The 27,258-nt window shown below is 38.8% G+C and overlaps 1 protein-coding gene across 2 annotated transcripts in view; it reads right to left on the bottom strand.

Annotated features, from left to right (window-relative positions):
- Positions 1 to 2,196: 2,196 nt before the first annotated feature.
- CNIH3 (cornichon family AMPA receptor auxiliary protein 3) overlaps positions 2,197 to 27,258 on the bottom strand; it is a 49,573-nt gene continuing 24,511 nt past the window's right edge. Inside the window, exons 4-7 of one of the 2 annotated variants that reach the window (XR_005858814.2) lie at positions 14,679 to 14,791; positions 12,560 to 12,703; positions 7,056 to 11,681; positions 2,198 to 6,753 (exon numbers count right to left, since the gene is read on the bottom strand). Coding sequence is in view for 1 of the 2 variants with exons in the window: in XM_419388.8 (XP_419388.3) it covers positions 11,654 to 11,681; positions 12,560 to 12,703; positions 14,679 to 14,791 (285 nt within the window). In the remaining variant the exon portion in view is untranslated. Of the gene's footprint in view, positions 11,682 to 12,559; positions 12,704 to 14,678; positions 14,792 to 27,258 lie in introns of both variants that reach the window. The other variant, XM_419388.8, reaches the window with a different exon arrangement.

A 27,258-nucleotide genomic window follows, 5' to 3' on the forward strand; every position in this document is an offset into this window, starting at 1 on the left:
GATGTTTGTGGAATGTGCTCAGATATTACAGCACTACACAAGGCCAAGCATCTAACTAGCCCCTTTTTATACAACAGGAGCTCACTCTCCCCATACATCATACTTAGAGGAACTGCACAGCTGCATTTCAACATGCAGTTAATATAGACCATAAGCTAAAACTACAATTCCTATGTAGCATTTCCTAATTATTGTTACCATTAATATAGTTAAAATTATAATAACTTAAAAACCCCAAATTCTTAAGTTTTGTTGAATGTTTCCTTTGATTTCATTTATGGTGTAAGAAAATAGCTGGGTTCATGCAGCACTTGAAATCTTTTCTCACCCTTCTCCCTCCTGGAAGCCATCACTCAGTCTGGGATAAGAAGCACAACATGTGCATTAGCATTCAGCGTGTGTTGCGACAGTGACCGACCGTCTCAAGTGGTTTTAGTAGAGACAGGTGGATTAAACTCCATGGGAACACAGAACTTAATCTGGGGCAATAATGGATGAAATCAAATCAGAGGTAAAAAAAGATTACATCCTGTTTGATCCCACAGATCTACATGAAAAATAACATAACCATCACAACAAGCAGTTAATTGTGTAATGAGTCAATGACATCATTCTCATAGTCTCCCAGAGAAGACTGTTGGGCGCGGTCAGGGGACAGCTGACAGTGACTGCTTGCTGGACAACTGATAACTTTGTTTAGGTCCTCCATTACTCACTGTTTAATCTAAGGAATGTCAGGTGTCATCACTTGATGGAATGAACAACCAGGATCACAAGTACATGGTGTCCATTCTGTGCAACGAGGAGTGCCATTGGAGATGATGTTTGTTTGCTTCGCCATACAGGGAGATATTAATATTTCCCCTATTTTAAATCCCCCACAGAAGTTCTCTCCCTGAAGATAACCACCTCAGTTCAAATTTTCTCATGTGCAATCATAGGAAGTTGCATACGTATTTCTTCCTTCATGTTATCCTTCCAGCTTAAAAACACTCGCTCTTTCAGATCTAAGTGGCATATATTATTTTATTACAGAAAAGCGTTGTACTTTTAGTAGATCAGGGTTGGAGCTAGCACAGTAATCAGAACTACATCAAGACATCAAGACTTCACACGTTATTTTCCCTAATAATGCTCCTTGCCTTCACAAAGTAGGCTGCCTGCTCTCTTTAGAGCAGATTCCCACTCCAGATAGGGAATCAGAGGTTGTAAGTTATATTTTTAGACTGAATATAAGGAAGAAGGTTTTCATAATAAGGGTGGTGAGTCACTGAAACTGATTGCTCTGAGTGGTGGTGGATGTCCAGTCCTTGGGAACATCCAAGGTCAGGCTGGAGGGCTCTGAGCACCCTGATCCATTGTAGGTGTTCTTGCTCAGTGCAGGGGAGATGGACTAGATGGACTTTAGGGGTCCCTTCCAACTCAAATGATTCTATGATTCTTTGAGGTCCTTTTCAACCCAGGCCGTTCTATGATTCTATATGCTAAGCTTAAGGGCTAAAGAATATCTTTGCAATTGCAGAATAACTGAAAATTCCTGTGCGTGGAACATGCAGACTAATATCCAAGAAATAGCAGATGAATAAAGCATGTAAGTAGGTGATCATAATATAGATACAGAGTTTTTGCTCTGATCAGCTGGAGACATTTTTAATCTAAGCATACAATAATAACTGAACACCATTACACCTCCACCTCTCGTCATTTCCTCCCCATTTACCCATTCCTCTCTACATCTAAGCAGCCCTAAGTACAGAGCTCCATGGATGCCATACCCCTTGCCATTAATTTTGTTGCTTTCTCATGAGGTCTAAGATGAGCTGTCAGGCTGTTGGGTAGCTGTGGATATTTACAGAGGAACACAAATTAATACACCAACTACCCAAGCATGAGGAATTTTCCTCCATTAATGCCTAATGATCAACCCGTCCATGCTACATTTCACTGCAGATCTATTTTACAGACTGCATTAATTATCAGCTCCTTCATCCCCTTCACTTAATGAATTTGAATAAATCCATTTCAAATAGACTTAAATACTAAATATAAATAGCATATGTTACATATAACGTATATAACTTAATATAATACAATAACATAACATATCACAAAATCACAGAATCATAGTTGTTGGAAGGGACCACTTGGAATCAAGTCCAACCTGAAGCTAAGGCAGGAACATAATAATATAAATAATATAAATAAATGAATTTAAAATAAAACTTTAAAAGTTTTAAAACAAAATTCTGGTAACTGTCAGTCAGCTGATATATTCCTGGAGGCTCACAAACACTCAGACCTGAAATGCTATGTGCCATAATCCACAGATCTAAGAACTACTCACGCTGCTAACAAAACGCATTAGATTTCTTACACACAGGAGCTTGGCTGATGAACTTGTTGGGCTACTATGCAAATAAAGACATATAATTTATGAAACCAACGCAACTCAATGATATCATTTAAAGACTTCTGCTGAGGAAGAACCCTTTGTAAGATGGCATGCAACATGTTAACCACTCAAAATCCCCCAATTTCAAGTTAGCTAACATTTGTGAGCTGTGATATCAATTCTGTTCTTTCCTCTCTGACACACTGCATCTGAAAGTTTCCTCATTCATTACAAAACTGCAATTTTCAACATTTATCCAATTTTAGAGAAAGGGAAAAGTCAATGATCTTGAAAAGAAAGCGATGCCTCATTGAAAATAAGTCATTAGGATAATCGAAAATAAATGTAGGCTTCCCTGTCATGTACTTAAAATATTAAACTATGCTGGCTCTCTTTAATAGAAGATTTCTTGTGCTAGCCAGATATGTCACACGCATGATATTCAGATTTCTTTGCAAGTGATAGACAAACCTCACAGTGTAATGCTCCTTCCTTCCAGCAACTCATCAGACAGCCATTCCTCTTGGCTGGACAAATCAGGATGAGTAAAGTTTCTGTTTGGGGGCCTACATGCCACACAGCTGCATTTGGTCCACAGAGCCCACAGACTTTGCAACTCAAGGGCTGGTGCACAGCTTTATTTTGGTTTAAAAAGTGGCTGATTTGGATTCCAAATCCAAATAAGGAATGGGTTCAACCAGATATCTCAGTCCAATCTGTCCAGTTGGATGTCTGCCCAACTGGCTATTGCAGTTGGAGCGCTCAGGAAAGACTTGTGCCTCCTGGCAGCTGTAATTTAAACACAAAAAAAAGTAAACATGCAAGATTGCATGTGCAGCACAATAATGAATAGCAAGCAGAATGCAAAAATGCTGTTTGAATCAACCAAATTAAAAATATATGCCATTATGCTACCACAAAAGGAGACAAAGGCTCAGATGAGGCATATAAAAATAGGTGCAGAAGCACTCAGAATTCTAGTATAGATCACTTTAAAGAGATGACAAAATGGTTCATAACAGAAATTGATAATGAACATTGTGAAGGTGACACATCAAAATTTTCTGCTTTGTCAATCTCTGAGAATGGGGACTTTTAATGAACCTAGGAATACATTCCAAAATAATACATATATATTTTCCAAACAATATCTAATAAAATTCTGGAGCCCATAGCCAAATAAAACCAAAAATTCAGTTGGAATAACAGATTGGATATTTGAATACATTAAAAAAAAAAAAAAAAAGGAGTTGTGACTAAGAGATATTAACTTCAACCAGCAGAGGCTTATACTAATCTCCTTCTGTATGCGGCCAGGATGAGACTTAACATACCGGACAGATCATAACACATCCATCAGCACTGTTAGATGCTCCTCTAAGGCTCTGGCCACTGTTGGAATTGCTCACTGTTGCTGAGCCAGGTATGTACAGCTGGGCCTGAACACCCACTTCTAAGACCATCCCAGGCACTCGATAGGACTCGGGGTTACCAAAGATCCCAGTTACATGGGCACAACAGCTCCTCAGGGACCTCCAGCACTGTTTGCTGAAAAGGAGTTTCAAACGAACTTGGTAGAAGTCACTACAGCCCAGAAACACTGCTTCCTCTTCCCACTTACTGTAATCCTGTAAGAAATACCAACACTTGGACCTGCTGCAATACGCAGCATCTGTAGATGTATAGATATATAATGCAGATTTAGTCCTATTTCAGAACAAAAAAGGATTTATATCAAATTAGCTGATTTGCATTTGTACCTAGTTAAAACCAAATGAAGATGTTTTTATTACCAAATAAATACCCACAGGCAGACAAACAATGTAGGTACAGCCAGTACCACCACCTCAGCCTGAGCTTGCACTGGGCATGCTCTCAATGCAACACTGCAAGATCAGTAAAGCAGGATGTCAGTTGTGTGATGAAGGGAGAGGGTGAAAGGTTGTAGCAAGGAGTGATTAGAAGGGTGCAGCATGCTAGAATGGGTTGCTTTTTTATTTCCTTTATTCTCTAATTCTCTGCTTTTTGGCAGCATCGAGTTACAGCCTTATGGAGGGGAAAGCATTGAAGTTTGTCAGCTAGCCCTAAGGCTCAGCAATGCACCAGGTCAGGCATTGATCTTGGCGACAGTGGAACAAATGCATTTTGACTAATTCTACTGAATTCAGTTGCTTCCTCCCATGAGGAAAAGAAATATTAATTATTTACATTATAATACCATCTAGCCCTGTAATTCCCAAATCCAGCTGTGCAATGCTAGGCATTACTTAGAGAAAAGAGCAAAGCAGGAAATGCTTCATAACTGATAAGCCGGACAAAGTGTATATAGCCTGCTGAACTGAATTCACTGATAGTTAAATGTCTCCTGAGATACACGGGTTTGTATCTCTTCTGCAGCTTTACTCTTTCAACAAGAACTTTCACCGATTAGAAAGTGGTTTAGATTTCTTTTCATGTGTTATACCTTTGCCTCAATTTTCTTCCAGTGCTCCCACTGTTTTTACACTATGAGAAAAGACAGACAGGAATCCTCCTCCTCCAGATATTTTGTATAGCTTTATAATTCATCTATGTACCTCTCCCTAGCCAGACATCCTCTCAGCAAAGAAACAGCAGGAAAGCTGAAAGTCAGACCTGAGGAGAAACCTCAGATGAAAAAGAGATGGATTGAGTCCACTTGAAACCCTACTAAAACACCCCCTACAAAAGAACAGCTGGGAGGAAGGTTTCCAAAACCAACATAAAGACGCTGCTTATTAGGCACAGGAAACAAATTCTCCTTGCAGACAAAACAAAACAAAGCAAAGAAACAGCAAACCACCTCAAAACAGCAAAAGCTGAACCTCAAAAACAAACAGGTCAGGGAGGACTGCTTTTGCCTTAAGGTATGACCAGTGTGTGCTTGTAAAGACAAGGTAGGTCAACGTCATTAGCTGCAAATGGCTAAGAGTTCTGGACTGTCATGTCCTTACCTTAAGAAAGAGCAAGCGATTCAAAGTGACAAAGGGAATGTCATCTGCTCTGCAGTAAGTGTCCCTACATGACAAGACTTCTTGGTGGCTGTGAAGACATAACCAAACTCATATTCGCCTATATAGCAAAACTATTCTTGACAATGGCTATGTTCAAGTACTTCAAAAGTCCAGAGTCTCGTAATAAGACCTAGAAATTACATGTAAACAGCAGAGCTATTTGGATATTTGCTAAAGAGTCAGTTATATTTACTATATTTTGCATGTGCAGTTTTTTATTGTTATTATTTTAATATATTTATATTTGCCACATTGTGTCAGGTAAGGTCTAAGAATTCTTGTTTCAAAAGAAATGAATTTATGGATTGCTAAAGCTGCAATTAACAGCTCAATTAGCAACTCCAGTAACTTTACTCTGTCAATAACTCTGAAACAGTAATTATTTGAAATAACTGTGGCCAAACTTTGCGTTCCTATTCACAGTGACAGCCAGATTACCTTCTGTCTTGTGATTTACATTGTTTCATAAACTAAGCAAAATGGAAGTACTATACTGCAGATGGAGCCGAAATTCTGGTTTGAGCTATCCCACAAGACTATACTTTGGCTGCATAAATCTTGGCATAGTTTGTAGGAAGCTATGCTCTCCTGGCAGTGTTTCATGTCAATGATCAATATCTGGAAATCTGCTTAATAAGACTGAACTACCACAACAGCAGGATAGTCAGATCTTTCCAGACCTGTCAGGACACAATGGTGATATTAGAGATGCTTCATGGGGGGAGAGGGGGAAAGCAACATCTATTCAAGCTTTGGACAAAATAAGTACTTTTGGCTCTTAACATTTTGTTCCACTTCCATAATGTATGACCTACATACATTACCATAAGAGACATTTTTAAAAGGTACTTTATTTCCCCCAGAGCTTTACTGAGAGTCTGACTACCCAGAAACTCATAGAACTAGGCCATAGAACTACATTTGTTCTTGAATGAGAAGCTGCCCACCAATTTACAGGTAAGAAAATAACTACTTTAATTGTATAAGCACTTAAAAATATTTATAGAACAGTGGTTTATTAAATTGCAGCACGGTATCATCTGCAGCAAAAAACTGCATCACTGAGATGTATCACTGAAACCATCAGAATTCTGTTATCACATACTCACAGATTATTTGGGAGGAAAGAAAGGGGGAAATGCTTTATTTCAGAGCAGAATTTTCCCTCCTGCCCACCTACAATTGCATTCCTGCACAGAATAAATCAGAACAACGTGTTTGTGATTAAGGAATGATAAAAAATGATAAACTCACCAGGATAGGAATGGATTGAGGTCACTGATGTAAAGCTCGGTGCTGCACGGGTGGTAGATTGATAATAATTGCTTCCTAAACAAAGATACTGCATCTTAATACTACCATTTTACCTCCTGTTCTGCTTATGGTAATACAAGCTTTATCTAATATCCAGTAACATCTTTGACCAAACAAAGTTATTTTGCTATTTTTTTCCTTCTATTTTTAATTTCCATTCTCATCTTGGCAGGAATTGCACAGTGATGAGGGGGACCCACATGAAGTAAGAGACAAAACTTCCATTAACTCCTTTGAAGCCATATTTTTACCAAGTTGGCCCACTGTTCTATAAATATTTTTAAGTGCTTATACAATTAAAGTAGTTATTTTCTTACCTGTAAATTGGTTGGCCAGTGAATCCAAGTTCACTGACAGTCTGGCACTGGAACATCCCTCTTATCCCTCTGATGTGCATGTTCTTCTTCCATTAATATAGTTAACGCAAACGGATGTGACATCAAGATCTAAAAGACAAGATCTTTACCAGCAAAATTCTAGGGAGTTTCTAATGTGGACAGATTTCCCACATAGCTCTAGAGCAATACATGGGCATGATCCAACGTCCTTTGGAATGAAAGGAAAATCTCCAGTAAATTCAAGGACTTTGGACCATGCCCTGTAAAATTATTAATCTTACTAGTTATTACGTATCTGTGTGGAGACAGAATAGAGAAAGAAAATCAGAGTGCTAATATCCGTGCTAATGAATGAACAAGCACGAGCCCACAGCAGTGTCAGGTCATTGCAACCTCCATACAGTTTCTATGTGAAGGTGTAGGTTGAATAACTCTTTCTTCAGTTTCAGTACCTTGGTGCAAAAGGAAGCCTATGGCCCCAGGAACAGATGGAAATACATTTATGACACTCTAAGTGCAGTTAGTTATTTGTAGGTGAAGCATCACCTGCTATCAGCATTGAATTGCTGCATTTGAAACTGAAACAGTCATCGCTGCAGTGACTTCTTTCAACATCACTGCAGTTCAGTTACCTGACTATAAATAGAAGAGAAGCACAGAGCAGCTCCTCCCCATTGGGGCTGCCTTTCCATCATAGGCAGGGGGAGGCAGCTCTGGGCCAGCATGCTGTGCAGCCACCCTGTTGATACGCAGCTCCTTCAGGTTTCATCCACTCACATTTTATTTTTCCACCTCCTACCTTTTTCCTTTAAATACATTCAGCATTCATGAAAAGAAAGGGAGTATTATATGTGTGGAAAGATTGCACAAGGTAGGCAGCACCATTCTCACTTTACAGATGGTACAAATGAAGAAAATGAATGTGTCCCACCACTGCACATCTCTTCAAGGGAGCAAGGGAAATAATGTGATTTCTTATGACCTTTGTGAGGTTCATCTCTATCACCAGAGCATGTGAGAGAAGTGCTGCTCCAAAGCAATAGTACGTACTTTTCCAGGAGAAGAGGCAGGATGCAAGAGGGCTTGAGGAAATATGCAACCTCCAGCCACCAAGAAGGAGAACTGGTGACAAAAGGGATGGCAGAGATTATTTCTTCCTTAAGCGTCACACAGGGAAGAGAAGACCTTGTAACTGAAAATCTCATCACTTTTTCTATTATTCACTCCTGTCTATGCAGATCCACTTGCCTGGTTTGGTCCAAGTATGCTTTGCTCATGTTTAGCAGCAAGATAGCCAGGTACTAAGAGGCCAACCTGTATCTTTATCATTCTTCCTACCTCTATTCACACTTTTTCTCTCATAACTTACCTAGCAAGTGTAACAGTGAAAATGGTAAATCTGGTTATGAAATCATCCACTACACACAGGTATATAACTGTTCAGCAGACAGCCCTTAGCCTTGACACAGAAGAATACGGGGTAAATTTATGGACCTTTTAAAGCAGTGATAAATTTTCTACTACAAAGGTTATTAACAAAGTCCTGTCATTATGAGAAAATGATTGATCTGCACGCAAGTATGAATATGGTATTGAAGTCCATCTGCCACAGCAGCCACAACGCATAATGGTGTAGCCCATGACTGCAGCCAAGTGCTGTTGGTCTGCTGGGGCAATCCAGCAAGATACTGCAACATGTCTGGGCAACAACACCAAGCAAGGAAAATACCAAGGGCTGTATCTGTTGTCTGTGAGATCTGCAGTACTAGCAGCTTTCTGATACTGTCACATAGCTTAGACATGCTCTTGAGTTCTGGGCTGTAGATAAATCCAAAACATCGTCCAATTAATGCCTTGGCCAGTTTTGTAAGTTATTTATACTCCTGGAATTTATAATTCCAAGAAAGGAGAAGTATCCTCAATTAACGAGTTTTTTCAATAGAATTAGAACACAATTTTTCTTTAAGATAAATTGTTATTGAAAGCAATGGGGTTATTTTTTATTGGTAAGAACTGAAAAAGCCAGCTTTCATTATCCACTCATAACAAGGATAAGTTAGGGTAAGACGGACTCGAGAATGCTCTGAACATCTCTCATCATCCACTCTCAAGAAAGATTAATTTGGCCAGAAGGAGCTGATTTCAAAGCACTTATCTGGAATGCTGGAAATCTGAATTTCGTGTTTTCTACCTCGGATGCACCCTGGAAGATGTGTGAAAAGATTCAGTCACCTCCTCAGAGTTGGGAGTTTTATGCGGTAGCAAGATGCCTAGAAGTTATCACAGCAATGCCTATTTTCTCCTGTGGAGCTAGCTTCCATACTTCTGTAGAATTAGATGCTTTCAGTTAGTATGTACAGAAGAAGTCCAGTAACAGACAATCTTCAGCTTTTTATGGATTATGCATTAATTATACCATGGCATAAGAGCTATCAGAGTTAGCTCTGTAACCACTCAACGTTCCTTAACTCAAGCACACTCCAAGCAAATACACCCATGCTGACTGCAAGATCAATGTGATTTGAAGAGCAGTTCAGTCACTTCTGTAACACGTGCAATCCAAACTTATGAACCATCAGGCACAAATTAGTTTCCCAAGTAACCTGATATGGCAGCTTTGTTGTGTGCTTCTAGAAATGGGAATGCCAGGCTGTAAGAATTAAAACTGCACAATGCAAGGCTATCGGTTATGTCTGTGCTGGTGAATTGTAGAATGCCAGTGCTAAGCAGAACTTCTTCATCTAAATATTGTTAGAATGACCTTGGTATACCTTTTACAGAAGCTAGTTAGCACTCCCTCCAAGCCATGATCTTGGCATGGGCCGAGAGCAGTCAGTTAGCATACACCAACTGTGCTTCGCAGGCTAAGAGGATTTAATTTTGTCAGCGTAGGCTGATCAAACCAGAAAAAGCCTTGGCACTGTACACAATGCACGAACTCCAGCTCAGTTTTTATTTTGCCAGACATGAGATTACTGCACACAGCCATTGCTTCTCCAGCATGCTCTAAAATAGGGTTTATTAGCACAGGAGCAGTGCTGAACGTGAGACTGGACCTTTCTTTCTGAAGTCTTGCGCCCAAAGTCCTTAGGAACAATCTGTTGGCTCTCAACAGCCATACCAAATTAGGGTCAACATTGGGCCAAAGCTAACGAGACCAGTTGTGAATAAGCTGTTCCCATACAGAACCCTCTGCCCTGTTCTCCTCAGCATCTATGCCAAAAACATGTCTTATTAGCTCATTCACAGTGCAGGACCCAATCTCTGTGCGTGCTGTTAATAGTCTTATAAGCTTCCTGCTGCCCAGGGCACCAGTGGCTGCCTTGAAATACCTTAGTGATTCTGAGGGAGTCGGCCCTGGTTCACTAGTTTCAGTGCTGAAACATATTTAGCAGCAGTTCTGAACAGATGATGCTTTTGACCTGGTAAATCAAACAGATTAACATAAAATATGAATAGATCATGAGTGCTTACATAGATGTGTATTTGTATATACATATATATGAAGATTTACAGCTCGTATGTATAAAATTAAATATTAGTTATATGATAAAATAATAAAAATCCTTTTAAGTTATAAAAAGAACTAAACAACTTAAATACCCACCTCGTACGGAACAAAAAACATTTTGTGACTTTCAGCATAAATTTGACAGCAGAAACGAAATTGCACAATAGAAATTCAGAGCACAATCTGGTCTGGTATTTCATTGTCCAGAATTCTAATGAATATAATATGTATATTACAATCCTCTTTAACTTATGTAGCTCTTACCAGTCTTTTTTGCAGCCAGAGGAACACTAGTCTGGTATGTGCTTGATATGGCTAGGCCAATTCCAATGTATTTATACTTATCACTACGTTATTGATGCATCACAAATGAAGTACAGAAACATACTGGATGTTTGTCTACAGTAATAACTTGTCATTAAAAAACAGAACACTGCAATTTCTAAATTATTCTGTTGTTACTGTTAAAGATGAGCGGGGAAAAAGAAAAGCCACAGAAAGCAATTCCCCAAGATCCAACATCCCTGTTTGCTAAGTGTCACACAAACACCCCTGCAGAACAGTCATACATTTCGTCTGAACCCCACTTAGTGCTCATTCTCATGACGTATTGTGTAAATGTTCCTGCTGTTTATGATGATCTTGTCCTCCGCTTCATCAGAACAGAACAACCATTAAAAAAGAAAAAAGAAACTTTGCTCCTTGGAAGACAGTAGGGACTACAGTTTATGATGAATCCATTTAGCTGAGCAGCATTATCCTTGAAGAGGAAAACAGTTCCGTAACTCAGTCTACTTGGTTGCATTTTTTTGTTTCCCTTGGGTTTTGAAAGTCATTTACTGCAACACACAGAGACAGGAGATAAACACAGTTAACTCAGTCATTCTTCATGGTGCTCTGCTGCTGGCTCGGTGTCTCTGTCACGTACTCTATTTATTTCTTGGGTTCAAAGTTTTCCTCTCTTTAATTTTCATTTACTTATCTTTGAATCATGCATCACTTGGCTCAGTCCTCCTTGCACCTCCACAGCTTTTGTTGTTTTCAGTCTTTAACGATGATCTTTTAGTTAAGAGCTCACCAAAGTGTAGATCATGCTGAATGAGAAGAAAGACACAATATGAAAGTATCCTTTGGAGACATAAAGAGCACTTTGATTTTTATAACCCTTTACTGTCTGTTCCTCAAGGTCTGACTGTAATGGCCAATGCCTTCCTTTGCATTCTCTCTGTCTCTCTGAAGTATCTTAATTATGGTGGATTCAAGATGGGTATCAAAAAGAACTCAAGAAACAGCAAATTCATTAGTGATATCCTACTGTACCACAAGCTGTGTTTGAGCTTATTAAAATGTGCTCTGATGTCTGAATTTGAACAGTGAAGAAACAAAACCATTTCGCTTTAACATGTTTGATCTTTACAACTTCAACCAGCAACTCTCAGCGCGGCAGGCAAGGTTTACCATGAAACTACATGTCTCCTTTCCTTCGGAGAAAAATCCATGCAGTAGAAGAAATAAAACGCAGACAACCAGCAAGCACAAATCCATACATATTAAGTACAACTCTGAAAAATGAGGAAACTGCAGTATATTGCCACAGTCCCATTTTACTGCAATTCTAGCTCTCACAATACCCAGGAAAGCACAGCAAAAGTGGATATAGTACTGTTTTATTAAGGCCCAGGCAGCAGACCTTGGCTTATGGCCACATTTTAGAATGAAGGAAAGCAGGGCTCAGCACAACAATTTCGTTCCAGCAGAAATGCTTAGACAAATGCTTAATATTCTACATGTAATGAAGCATCCACAGATTTAAGCACATACTGCTGTAAGTAGGTATGCTTCCCTGAATCAAGATCAGAAGCAATTTTGTAAGGATAAGGAAACATGCACATTTGTTCCCGTCATTCCTAAATGCAATTTCACATGTTAAATGACAAGCAGCTACTATTCCCTCAGAAATTACCAGACTTACCAGTAAAGATAGTAGAAGAAAGAAAGGAGATAGAAAGCTAGCTTACACCAGGCCTCCTTTTGACAGTAACTCAAGGTATCAGCATTCATGACTGCAGGTGGATCATAAGCGAGTTCTGAACTATCTGCTGGGCAACGAAAATACCTGAAAGAGAAGAAGAACTCCAGAATGACTGCAACATGCTCCATTAGATATGTGCTGACACATACTATCCTGATTATCACCTCAGAAGAAAGTCTTCCATGGTATAGGAGAAATTTACCTCTCTTTTTCAAGCCTCACTTTCTGGACATTGCTAAGTCAGAATGCTACTCTAAGACCTATTGCAGAACCAAGCAATTCATGGATGTGAAATGCCTGTGCTCTATTAAATCTCTAGATTGAAACATTCCCCCGCCTATATAGTTCTTTCTGGCTTACTCGCTAACAACTTGTATATTGTGAGTGACAATCGCAGTGGTTTGTGATCACAGCATGGAAGAAAAATTACTGGGCTTTAATGGCAGCCACACAACTAATTTCAGGTATGATGAGAGGTGACAGTCTCAACCAATTGATAGCTCAGTTTCTTCTACCCTGAAAAGGAAAAATGCAATACGGTATAACAAGAGTTGGCCGACTAGTGTTTTCTACACACGGCACTGCTGAGAAATTTATTATCTAAATAATTTTTATCAGAAAATGTTTTTCTTACAGGGGAGAAATTTCTTATTATTTTCACCAGAGACTGGATACTTGAAAAAACTATGATGAAAGATGTTTTTGGCAAAGGAGCTTTAGTCTCAGTTACTCAGCAGCTTCACTAGAATGACAACACGCAATTACCTTCCCATGGTTTCACACAGAAATTTATACAATGAACCCAAGAGCAGCAAACAACATGTAGTAATTATGACAGTACATATGGAGAACCACAGAAACATATCCTAAGCTTGGCATCATTATTTCAAGTATGACCATTTCCACTTTGTCTTTTTTTCTACTTATCATACCAGGATCATTGTCACACTTGAGTCGTTATCCTTTGAAAGACAGCATCATGAAACATTGTGATCTTTATTATACCCAACAAGAGTGCTCGCAGCTTCATCTCATTAAACTTTGAGAACTATGCTGTCACTCTAACTTCTGGATCATATAAATCTACCACATGATGTTGCATTATTACTAAGTTTTGCAGAAAATAGAGTTTAAAAGCTACTATTTTTTAACTCGTAGCTGAGGTACAAGCAGTGCCTTCTTTGCAGAATTATTCTTCAAGCTACTTCACAAGAAAAGCTCACTGCTTCCATATGTATCTTTGTAACACAGAAAGAACCTGACAGACAAAAATTGTCTGTGCTTTTCCAAATAGGGTGGGATTGCAAAACTAGTGAAAGACTGCAGACTGACAAACAGAAAAATGAATCCCTCTTGGCTATCTTCAGAGGTGCCAGGTCCTCTACTAGAATTCAGTGGAAGCTGCACTGGCAGCAGCTTCAGTCCAGAAAACAAACATTAAAACTGCTCCACAGCAGCTCCCACGTGGTCAACTACAGAAGCCCTTGGGTGAGTACCAACATGTAGCAGAGATCCAAAGCTGAAGACAGCTGGAGAACCCGGCTGCCTGGGGAGGTGAGGGAGTCACCATCCAAGGAGGTGTTCAAGATCCGTGGAGATGTGGCACTGAGGGATGTGGTCAGTGGCAAGGTGGGGGTGGGTCAGTGGTTGGGCACAATAATCCTAGTGGTCTTTTCCAACCTTAATGATTCTGTGATATTAACTCCCTGACAGCTCCCAGCTTGTACAGCACTTAGTGCTCCACACCTTCAGAGTCCAGGCCACTTCACCTCAAGTTCTCATTTGGGTGTGGTGATTGCATCTTGCACTTGGAATATTCAAAGTGGTTATTTAAATGTGGCTACCTAAATTAGGCTATCTGAAGCCATGTTTATGTATTATAGGTTTTCTTTCCCCATCCTGAACGTTCAACAAAAAATACTTTTTCTCTCAAAACTTGTGTCTTAGCTGTCTTTAGGCCTTTTTCCTGTTGCTGTTCTTCATGCTTCATACAATCTGCATGGCTGATGAGTTGGCACATATGGCTAACAAGCAGTCAGAATATAAAAGATGGGCTTACCTCCAGAAGTGATAAAAAAGCAGGGGAACATTTAAGCCCAGTGTGAGCCATTCCTGAGCACACAAAAACATTATGCAGAAAAGGCTATGGATGGAATACTCCGGCAACACCAGCTGAAAGGAACAGAAATAACAGATCAATAAAATACCCACGTGACTTCAGGCACTGCTTTTGCAGAAGACAAACCATCTCTGGAAACGTGCAGTGCACCCGTCCCCAGACATACCTCAAGAGAGGGACAGCAAAGCAGAGAGCAATGAGCACAACAAGGCGTGGAGCCATCCTGGTTCTGATCCTGGCTACACACTGTGGGCTTTTTTGTAAGTTACATGCCCCCTTAGGATATCAAATCCATTACTAAGTTAGCTTTTTGAGCTAAAACCCACCACAATGGGAAACTCACACCCCTGGTAAATCCATGGCTTCTCACGCTGCATGTTGCAGACCAACACGGTCCTTTCTATTAAAAGAGAGAGTGAGTGGGCAGCTGGCAGAAACAGAAGTTTATGTGATGTTGATTCAGAGTGATTACTTCTAAAGGCTCTTTTTCACCCCCCTTTCTTAGCTGGTCTTCTCTCATTTTCTTATGCTTTTTTTCTCAGAAATCCAATTCTTATCTTTATTCAAGCAATAAAATAATTTTATTCCAGTATCTTATATTTCTCAAAACCAGACAATCCCCCACACAGTTCATCTGTAGCCCTTGCTGTGTCTCCAAGTCACATCAACCAAAGTTAACAACAACAACATTTGAAGTACTTCTTTTGGTGTCAGTTCATCTTCATCAGTCAAATAGTTCAATAGTGAGTCCTGTTTCTGAAAACAGTGAGAAGCCCACTACAGCTACTCCCAACTCCCACCTACTCCCATACAGCTGTGCTGCAACAAATTCCATAGTTTTAGGACTTTTTGCACTTCACAAGGAATGTATTTTTCCACTTTCATATCTCTAAGCCTATGCACTCAATCTAAGCATCCTCAAAAGCTTATCTTATGTGGATGACAACTCATGGTACAATTGCATAGCACAGATTCCAGATGGCAGTTATTTATCACTGCTGGATTTTTTTATTTTTCATTTTTAGAATGTGATTTAGAACATGACTATAACCTTTACCAAGCGAATGATTCATCCTCGTCACAAATTACAGACAAGAAAGGTCTTAATGATGAATGGCTACCGACTAAGCATCACAGCACTTTCAAGTATATTACATTCATTATCACATTTTTGATTTCTGCTTCTAACACAGTTCACCAAATTAGCAAAAACACAATGCTGTTGCTTGATCAGTGGGCTGGCTGGTAATAACTGAGAAGGAAACCCAAGGTGGAAATTTATAAAGGAGATCAAAAAAAAAAAAAATCATCTGTGAAGCTAGAAAGGAAACATGGGAAGCAGTAGAGAACAGATTCACTCTCCAGGCACAGTTTCTGGTGTATAGTAGATCTACCTCTGCTTTTAATAGAATAACAGATGGGTCATCTTGTCTCTTCACCTTTTTCTTGGAGTCATATTTTTGCATATTTGGCATAAATAAATACAGGATCAATTCTGATCACAGTTTCCAAAGAGAATTCATGGAAAGAAGCAAACACACACCAGTCTGTAAACCAGTTGCAATTGACATTCAAATGATTTAGCCAAGGGACTAAATCTAAAAGTAAGTAAAGGAAGTAAAAGTGTAAAGGGAGTAAAAAGCAAGACTTGTGAGGAAAAGTAACCTGAATAACTGAACAACTAGAAAAACAAGATGTAACACTGCCTCTGTTCCTGGCTGAAATAGTCACCTTGCAGTCCTCTGAAACCAATGGAGACTCCAATGCACTTCAGCAAATACAGGATTTGGCTCCTGGAGGGAAGAAAATCAGTTCAGGAAGCAGCAACTGTCAATCCTTGTCATTGCTGCCAAGCTAGTCCATTGCAATGGTAACTTCTGAGATATGGAGAGTTGTGCAACAGGAATCAGGCTAGGATCTTTAATTCATTTCTGGTGTATAAAGTCGTCAGATGGCAATCATTTTAGGATATAAACAGCATGCTTCTATTTTGAACCAGGAACACTCTGATTCAGATAATGAACTCTGCTTTCTGACACAGCTCGAGATAAAGTCTGGAGATGGTAGCAGGACACAGAGCTGGAGGAGAAGCTGGCAAAGAAGCACAGCTCTTGAGACCTGTAACTTGGTCACCTGGAGTTCCAAACTAATGAATGGCATTGCAAATATACCATTAGAAATTCTGCTGATTGATGTATACCCACGGAAAACCACAAAAAAGCCTGAAAAGGAAGTCGAAGTTTCAAGATCAAAGTGATGCAAGTCAGAAACATCTCTTTCTATAATGTAAGCACAGGAAAGAAACTACTATACCTTTGTATGTACGCTCTGATATGTACATTTAAGTTAATATATGTATCAGCAAAAAAAAAAAAAAATCAGAATCTTTTTTTCACAAACCATTTGCATTTCAAATGTAAAATCTTTGCTAGATATCAAATCATTATCATCCCACCATAAATATTCAGTACGCTCTCATACAAAGTAGTACACACATGCATACATACAGGTAGACAGTTTCATCCTTATAGCTCCAAAGCAAATAAAGCAGCCTTTACTGTGTGTAGACAGCAAGGATTGGCTGAATTGAAGCATGGGAAAACAAGCACTGAAGCTAAGAACCTGCCAGCAGCTTCTCTGTGCTTACTGGACTACGAAGTCATCTGAAGATATCAACTGCATCTCTCACAAAGCTCAGCCCTTTATTCAGTCACTTTTAATCAGTTTCCTCTTCCCTGATCGTGTTCTGTTGTTCTTTTACAGACGATAATCCCATCTTTTCCTGTCAGTACTCTTCCTCCTTACTGTGCCCATTACACATGACTACCTTCCTCTCAAATGCAATTTTGCTCTTCCAGAACATTATATTGTTTTCAAATTGAATGATTGTCACAGCTGGGCTCACCAGTGAACATGCACATGAAATACCTCTCTGAAACCCAAACTCGGAAGATAGAACAGTAATCTCCCTTCATCACTGCTATTAAATTCTCTTACTTAGAAAAAGTAATGTAACAAGTGAATCAAACTGTTTTCCTAGTCACTGTTAAGTCACTGAAATGCCAAGAACTCATGCCTCTGTCAAGTACTTTGTTTATATCCAATAGTCCCGAGTACAAGACAATAATAGTAATTCTTACAGAATGACTGTTTTTCTTCTTCAAGAAGCCTCCTTGCACATAGCCCAGACCCCTTCCTTTAACCACAAACATTCTACTTTGCCCATAGATAACCAACCACCAGACACAGCAGTGCTACACTAGCACAGCAGTTAATGCTGCTGCATCTGCTGCTGGCAAAGGATGGTTGCAGCCTGTTACTAAGGTGCTCACTTGGCTTCTTTTTCCATGATAGCCCTTACTAAAGCTGACACACAGGGAAAGAGGGGAGGGACACATACCCGTGGTGCTCAGGACGCAAGAGTTATTTTAATTACACTTTGAAGTCCATTCTAGTAGAGCCTGCCAGAGCTAACTCTGGCAGGAGGAGTATCAGCTGCCAAATTTAAGACATTATGAGCTGATTATTTAGTATCTCTGAAATCCTGCTAATTGAACAACAACAAAAAAATCAGAAGTGTAGCATAAGCAAGTGATTAAGAGGAAGGACAAGCACACAAAAAACTGCAGTAGCATTTCAATTTATTCAAAGTCATGTTACTCAAAGTGCTACAAGCATTCAGCAGTTTGCTATGTCGTATATAACTGACTGAAAAGAAAATGGCTGGAAAATAGATTTCTGATCATATAAAGGACACCTGCAGTTGAACCTAACAAATTCACATCTACATCCTTACATTTTATCAGGGGACAGCAATGTTGCATGCATGCACTACTCAATGTAACGGATCAAATGCAGAGCACAAACAAAAGGAAGGATTTAACACCTGTGCTTTCAGCTCTCTGCTTTTCTGAACCACGACGACATGAAGCAGTGCAAAACATACACATTTGGAAAGGAAAGGTCCTTAATTTTAATGCTCTACTGGAATTTGTTTAAACAGTATCAAGTGAATATGAACAGAAGTCACTCCACAGCACAAACAGCAGACAGTGAAATGAGTAACACAAAGAACCTAATCATCATTCTCACAAAGCACTCCACATCCATCTGCAACACAATACAGAAAATCAGGTATTCTAATACTGGATCTACGCTCTCTTTCCATTTTGGGTACTGAACACACCTCTACTTAGGCCCCTCATTTTAATACTCATTGTCTGGTTTCTATCTTCTGTAACATAGAGCTAATTATATTCTAAATCCAAGAAGAGCCAGTTTATGACTGGCATATTTAAACTTCATATTACAAATAATAACTTTAACAACAGTGACAGAGGAAGACCAGGTCTTTATGGTCATTTATCAAGAATATCAATAAGATTTCTGTTCTGCAGAGCCTACAAGAGGTCACAAAATAATAATATTAATAAAAAGCTCCTCCACTGAGCACAGCCTGCAGGGCATCAGCACTGTTCAAAAAGCACCTCATCCTTGGGTGGTACCTCATTAAGGCAGCAGTGTTGTGATCTTAGAAGTGATGATATCTTCACAACCTTTTTTATTATTTATTTTCTAAATGTTAATTCGGAAGCAGCAACAGAAGCTGACTTTGCATCCCTGGAGCACGAACCTCTGATTTTCCCCCACACTGATATGGAATAGGGTAATAAATGCCCTCTTGCCCTACCTCTCTCTCGTGTTTCAGACATGAGCAGAACTGGTGTAGGTGATCCCCGTCCTGCTATTCTAACAGGTTTTTGGAAACTTCAGTATTTGAATGCAAGGTAGGACATTTAACTCCCACCAGAAAACATTCCCATTCATATAACAGATATGATGTGCAATTATTTTGCACCATATTTTTAGAGATTGCATTGTTTTCTGTAATAGCACAGAGGCTGGGTAGGATCCAATCCTGACTTAAATCCACAATGAAAATTCTGCTAAACATAACAGTGACATTTGATTTAACCCCAGTTCCTTTAGTTTCATTAAAATGCAAATATATATTTTATTGCATACCAAATTAAAGCAAATACAGTCCATTAGCAAGTCAAATTTTGCCAATATCTTCAACACAGCTCTGAGGAGCAGATGCATAAATTACATTACCCCAAGCAACTGAGAATTCTCATCTCAGGAGCGCATTACAGACAACAGTTACTCATATATATATTTTTTGCTGCATCTCGAGGCTTATTCACTGCTTCTTGCAGTGTTCTGAGAATAAGGCCATATCCTCCAGCACAGTACTGGAAGGAAGCTGAATTGTAATGCAAAAGGATGTCTTACAGGGTGATACTTCGCCGTTTTGATTAGTGAATAAACATTTAAAAGATGACATTAACAGCAAAATACAGTTGGTTAAACTGATATAGTTTTATATGTAAATATTTTCATGAGTAGTATTATTATAAATAATAAACAAGTATATCTCCCTCGCCTCCATTTCCATCAGGCATTGTACTGGCAAATCTTACTTCCTCCTTGGAGTTAAAAATGGGGCAAAGACCAAACTGTGACTGAGTCACAAGCTTGAACATTTTAGGCTTGCAATAATTTCACAGCTTTCCTTATCTTTCATTGCTGCTTCAAACACCTGTGCAGACACAGCAAGACACAGCTTTCCATGAAGCAAACAGATGTCCTTAGGTAACGATTCCTAAAAATAACAATTATTGTATTCTAACTTTTGAAAATGCTGAACTCAGGAACTTGTGAATTTGACTAAAAATAGTGCTGGCACAACGCACATAATAAAAGAATGCCACAATGCATATAATAAACGAATGTCAGCAGTGAATGGATTGCCTGCCAGAAATACTATACTTCCTCTAATTCTTAAGTCCTATACATTCCCCTTTCCCCACTATCACTCTCTATTCTAGTCCTTTAAGATGCCATAATTAGCACGTTAACCAAGGCTGCAGCAAATAAGTTTAGTTTATTCATCAGCCTACATGAGAAAACACAAACAAAAAACACAAATATCACCAGCAGTATTGTATGTTGACTGGTGTTCATAGAACAGGAAAAAAGCCAACCCAGAGGACAACTGTGATCTATTATCAAATAGACAGAATCTATTATCTCCAACAGGAACAAGTGACATCCTTTAGTGCTTTAAGTTCTTGTAACTTCCTATCTCTGGTGGTTCCTTTGGAGCAACAGTCGCAAACTGTTTCCAAAATTAATTGAGAGAAAGGGCCACATGAATCTGTTGAGTTAATGGAGGTTTTCATTCAAATCAATGAATGAATTTTTTATGGCTTAAGTTAAGTTCTGAAAGAAATATTTATTGAAGGAAACTTGCCCTACAATGTTTGCTGCAGATATGGGGTCTTATTTATTGCAACTCTGAGCAAAGACATTTGAAAGGAGGGAGATAATCCAGGCGCGCTATTACAAAATTGCCTGGGAAACCTTTTGATTTAGTTTGATTGTCTAAATATAGTTCTAGTACATATTTGTGCAATGTTTTCTAAATTTGGTGGGTTTTCTTATTCTTCAAGATGTTAAGATTCATATAAACACATCCCCTTTGATTCAAAGAGAAATTAGAAATTTGCTTCACATATTCAGCAGATTATAAGAAGGTTGAGAACAGGCAATTAGAAATGGACTGAACAGGACACAAAAGGCAGGATGCCTTACTGTTATTTACATTCAACTCTGATTTCTGCAGTCAGTTTTTCAACATGTACTGCAGTCTTCATTTGAGCCTGCTTTTAAATTCATTTTCAGACTTGGGAAATCTGTTTTGCTTAACATCATAAGAGAGTACTGATGCTGTTCTAGGGCACAGGAATGTAAAAGAAACCCTCTTCAGGTCCCTTTGAATCTTCATTTATTTATTTATTTTTAATAATAATTATTATGTGGTATATACAAGTAAACCTCAAACCAAACAGTCTAGTAAAACAGAGACAAGTAAGGCCAGAAGATAAGGAATACCTTTAAGTAACTACAAGTCTGAGCACAGAGTTTGTACAAGCACATCAACCCCTTACTTGGAAATGAAGATAATCAGGTAACTAAACTACTGGAAAGAGAACTATATACAAGGAAATGACAGAAGGGATTGTGGTCAGTATTTCTATTGCAAAAGCAATTCCTTTTGAGTAATTACGAAACTGAGATATTCACAATACAATAAAAAGTGTGAGGAGATGCCCTGTCTCTAGCCAAGCAATATTTATGACATTATCATTGTATAAAGTAAAAACACTGCCAGCTGTCTGGTCCCAATTCTACCACCATTTTTGCAAAAATAGCTACTGTAGTCTCAATAACAGATCCCGCATTTAAACTTCTAAAGGAAGCAGGATTACTGAACTCTTCCATATTCATATATCAGGTCAGTTAATAGAAATTTTAGACCTTAATGAAAGTAGAGATGGAGATAGATCAAACGGCATCCCTGCTTCTTGGAAACATGTACCACTCACCTCCCTTTGTGAATGTCCTCTCTCAGTAGTGTCCAAACCCAAAGGGAAGAAAAGGATGATTTTCTGATAAGTAAAATATTTTTTAGCACAAGTGATGTGCTACAAAGGCACCTGTTGAATTGTCTAATTAAAATCTGTATTTCTCCCCCTTGTTTTATTCAGTTTGACCTTTATGGTCTCTTTTGAATTTCACTACAAACTCCCACATAAATTCATACAAATTTGGCTATAACAGCCAACAATACAATACAGAGTTTTTATCCAAATGGTGCTGAAATTATGAGAACTTCAAATCCAAAACTAAGTCCGAGGCCTATTCTATGCAGCTTTATGTTTGAGTATCAACAATATTCTCATTTCAGAGCAATAAACAGAGTTTGTTCCATGCTGTCAGTGTGAAAGAGAGACTCTGAAAGCACCCACAGAGGACTATTACATCTGGTTTTGTTGCTGCCCAACGTCAGAGACAAATGGTAAGCATGAATGTCAAACATGAGGTCAAACCCTTCCTAAATCCAGAGATGTTCAGAAAGTTTTCTGATATAAACCAACTCTGTTCTGAACTACTGTGCTTTTTTTTCAAGAGAGATTATAAAGATAATTTTAAAAAATATGTAATATTTACTTAGCTCTTCTGATAGACAGCAACGCCTGCAATCTTCTATATTGTGCTCAGTCATAGAGAGACAAAGTTTTGAGGAAATACTGCAGGCATTCAGGTAGATTTTCTACACACACAATTCTATATTCATTCTTCAGAAGCAATCCACACCATCTCTTGATTAAGGTTTATGCTCCCGGGCACTTGGTAGGAAGAATCTCCTGAAAGAGTTCCTACTGCCCAGGTGATTAATCAAACTCAGTGGCTCCATCGTATTGAGGTGGTATGAAAAGAGACAGCGTTAGATACATCAAGAAATACAATGTGCATTGAGAAGCCAGTAACAATGATGAACTCCTTGGTCTCTAATGAGTGGACAAAGTTCATGTGCTCCATCACTGCAACCTTCACTGTTAATGGAGAAAGTGTCACACGGTGCCATTTTCTGTTCCCTTTGTGATCTTTGTTACAGCAGCAATTTATCAGAACTCTGGACAGAGGAGCCTCTTTGTCCTGTGAGCAGCATGCCACTGCTATTTCCACATCCTAAAAATACCTTGTGACTAGATAATTCTGTTTTCCTCTCAGATAGCAAGCACAAGCACACGGACTTGAAAGACGACATGCTCACTGATGGTTGGGAGGTGCTGAATACACGTACTGCCACAACCACGGTGTGAATCAGCCCTGCAAAGACAGTGCAAGTCTCTTTGGCTTAAGTGACTTAACTCTCTAGTGTGGCTGTGATTAAATGCTTTTCATGATTTTTTTTTTCTGTTAAATCTAGCTAACTAAGAAATTAAAACATCTTTGCTGAAGTTCTAAGTAGTATACAGTACAACAAAAGGGAAACTTGCTGCTGTTCACAAGTTTATTTTGCAACAAATTGGCCTATTGCTGTAGTCTCAGCCAATGCAATTTTTCAAATCTGTAGAAAGTGTGATTCTTCTTATACACAGATGGTTACACATCACTTAAAAAAAATTCCACCAAAATTGCTAAATTGGCTTATATAGCCTTACATTAAGCACTTTAATGAACCATGCAATAGGCTTAGAGACATACCCTGCTAATAACTATCAGCCTGGCAACTGGCTAAAAGAATGTCAGATATTTATAAATCCCTAAATCCACGATGAAGCAATGAACTGATACATCCAGAAATGGATGCTATAAATATGACACATTATCTCCAGCCTGTCAGTGGCCATGAGACAGAACAGAGGAAGAAGAGATCAGTATCATAACAAACAAATCATAGAATCATTAAGGTTGGAAAAGACACTAAGATCATCAAGTTCAACCACCAACCCATGCCCACTGACCATGTCCCTCAGTGCCACGTCTCCACAGTTCTTGAACACCTCCAGGGATGGTGACTCCACCACCTCCCTGGGCAGCCTGTGCCACTGCATTATCACTCTTTCTGAGAAGAAATTTTCCTAATATCCAAACTGAACCTCCTCTGGTGCAACTTGAGGTCATTTCCTCTGGTCCTATCACTGTTACCTAGGAGAAGAGCTTGGCCTCCACCTCACCACAACCTCCTTTCAGGCAGTTGTAGAGAGCAATGAGGTCTCCCCTGAGCCTCCTCTTCTCCAGACTGAACAATGCCAGTTCCCTCAGCCAATCCCCATCAGATTTGTGCTCCAGACACTTCACCAGCTTGGACACTCTCCAAAGAAGATTTCTGCAGTCAGATTTCTTGCTGAATTTGCTGTCCAGTCACCCCTTGCCAAAATAAGCAATCAAAGAAACAAACTCAAACCAAATAAAATGAAAATAAAGGACTGAGCTCTATACAATATTTTCATACGCTTGCAGTTTCATGGATTTCATGCTTAATTTAACTTAGCTAAAATGCTTCCACCGTAATAGGAAAATGAATAAAAGTCTTATACCTAATTTCCCTCACAGGTAGTACCAGTTTCATTGTTCAGAAATCACTCTTCAGATTAATGGGGTTTAAAAACAAATATTGGCTAATAATTTGAAGAAGGTCATTTACACTGTTCAGCAGTGTCTGGCATGAGCAAACTCAAGTCTGAAATACATTCACTGAGAATAAAGCAAGCTTAATCAACTCTACTCATTAGTAAGGATTTATCAGCTTAAATCAAATATTAAGATGCTGTTGCTTGTAAGTATAACCCTAATCACAAGTTAATTTAAATTTCCCTAAAGGTAAAGCAATGATATTACAACAGTTGATTAATGAAAGAGACCATGTTTTAATGTAGGAAATAATTGTCCTTAGCGCTAAAATAAGTAATTACAAGAGAAATCAACCATGTAGTTAGATCATTTGAAATACACCTGCAATTATAATTATACAATAATGCTGCCTTCATTAATCAAATATGTTTTAATAACCTCACAAAACATTGGAATGGTTTTAAACTGAAGGAAGGGAGATTTAGATTAGATGTCAGGGGGAAGTTTTTCATGGAGGGGTGGTGAGATGCTTGCACAGCTGCCCAGAGAGGTTGTGGATGCCCCATCCATGGAGGTATTCAAGGCCCAGGTTAGATGGAGCCCTGGACAACCTGAGGTAGTACTAGGTTGACAGCCATGCCTGCAGCAGGGGGGATGGAACTAAATGATCTTTGAGGTCCCTTCTAACCCAAATCATTCTATAATTCAATGATTTAATCACAAGATTATGGTGTAGTTATATGGCATGCCCCGTGATCTCATTAGCAGCACTAATGAACCCAAAAATCCTGTACTGATTGTTAAACTCAATGACTTTGAATGTATTTTCCAACCTAAAGAATTCTATGATTTTGTACTGCTAATGGTACTACTTTCACTAAGCCAAGACTGCTCATTCACAACTAGTTGGCACATCTCTACACAGCATTGTAGTGCATCATGTAATCATATCCTTAGAGAAACAAAAGCAATTTAGTAAAAAAAAAAAAAAAAAAAAAAGGACAGCACAGATACAGAATCCACAGCATTCAGCAATATATACCAGTATATATCCTGTGTGAATGATGTAACACTTGCACAACACAACAATGCCTGGACAATTAAATATTCTACAATTTACATCATATGCACATCAACACAAATCTATAGTTAAAGCCTTCCAAAACATAATTGAATGAAACGAGGAATCTGAATCCTCCTCACTTTGTGCTGGCTTCAGAAAGTAAGTCCTTGTCACATACCTCGGAACAGAAGAGATACAACCATGGCTTTGCAAGGTTCATAGCTTTTCTTACACAAAATCATTCTCCAGTGACCGGGAAACATAGACAGATCTAATTCTAGCTTTCTAGCACCATAAAAGCACGGACACATCTCTACATGTGTGTATACATTCCAGCACCATATAAACCTTCTTCACATGCTCCCTAAACGATTTCTGTGATATAAAAACATTTTCCCCAAAGCAAATGTCTGAAAGTGCCTGGCTGCTGAAGGATTTCATCCTCCATACCATTTTGGAATATACAGCTACATTACATAGCATCTGATGACATATCGTGTACCTGGTTGCAGTTTGTTAGTAATCTTCTCCAAGTATTCTGGAGATAAAACCAAAAATCCATCCTCAGAAACATGCTCATTAGGACCATTCACATTGCACACTATATACCTACTCAATCATTTCCAAAAAACAGGCAATAATGAAACAACAGTTTTACAATCTGCCTATAATCTCTTTTGAAAACAGATTTACAACAGATTTTTATCGCTAAGTTCTAATGTCATAAGTAGTAATATAGCACCATATTCAAAGCCATTTGAAATAATTATCTGACTTAAAGACATTGGGAAATGGATATGTTGCTGCTTCGTACAAGGAGAAACAGACCTAAAGCCTCACAAAGTTGTAATGACGGATGTATTTAGAACTTGCTGATAGCATCCCAACTGCTGTTTTCCTGTATCTATACAACTGACACTTAATTCTTCACTGTTTTTGCCAGAATTTTTCTCCAGCAGTGAATCCTTTATACTACACAGACTAAAGCTATTTTTAGTGACTGTCAGTTTTAACGACTACAAGTCTCTGTAGTTAGCCCACCTTCTTCTTCTTGCATATCATCTCTCAATTAAAACAAGTGCAACCCTAGAGAACTCTGAATAGGTTGAATTAACAAACTATTTAAGTGAAGCAGTAGCAAGCCAATCCCCTATGAATACACTCTGCAATTAGCCAAAATGCTCAGTCTTGCTGTTCACATGAAGACTGAGGCTCAGTAAAAATTAAACACTCGTGTAGACCAAGCACTCTTATGGGGCTTACATATATTAATACACTATCACTCACCGGTTGCTTTATGTCTTTATTTTTTTTAAAGTGGGACACAGCTTGAAAATGGCTTGCTGCCAATTTGACAAAAATGGAAAGCTACTGGTGATGACTATTGTTTCTTGTTGTATCCCCAGAGCTTTACCCTTGCTAAGTACTTGAGTGTGCCTCTTAAAAACCACATCCTCGTAATTGTGGCAA

The sequence above is a fragment of the Gallus gallus genome, chromosome 3, assembly GCF_016699485.2.
Source record: "Gallus gallus isolate bGalGal1 chromosome 3, bGalGal1.mat.broiler.GRCg7b, whole genome shotgun sequence".
NCBI lineage: Eukaryota > Metazoa > Chordata > Aves > Galliformes > Phasianidae > Gallus > Gallus gallus.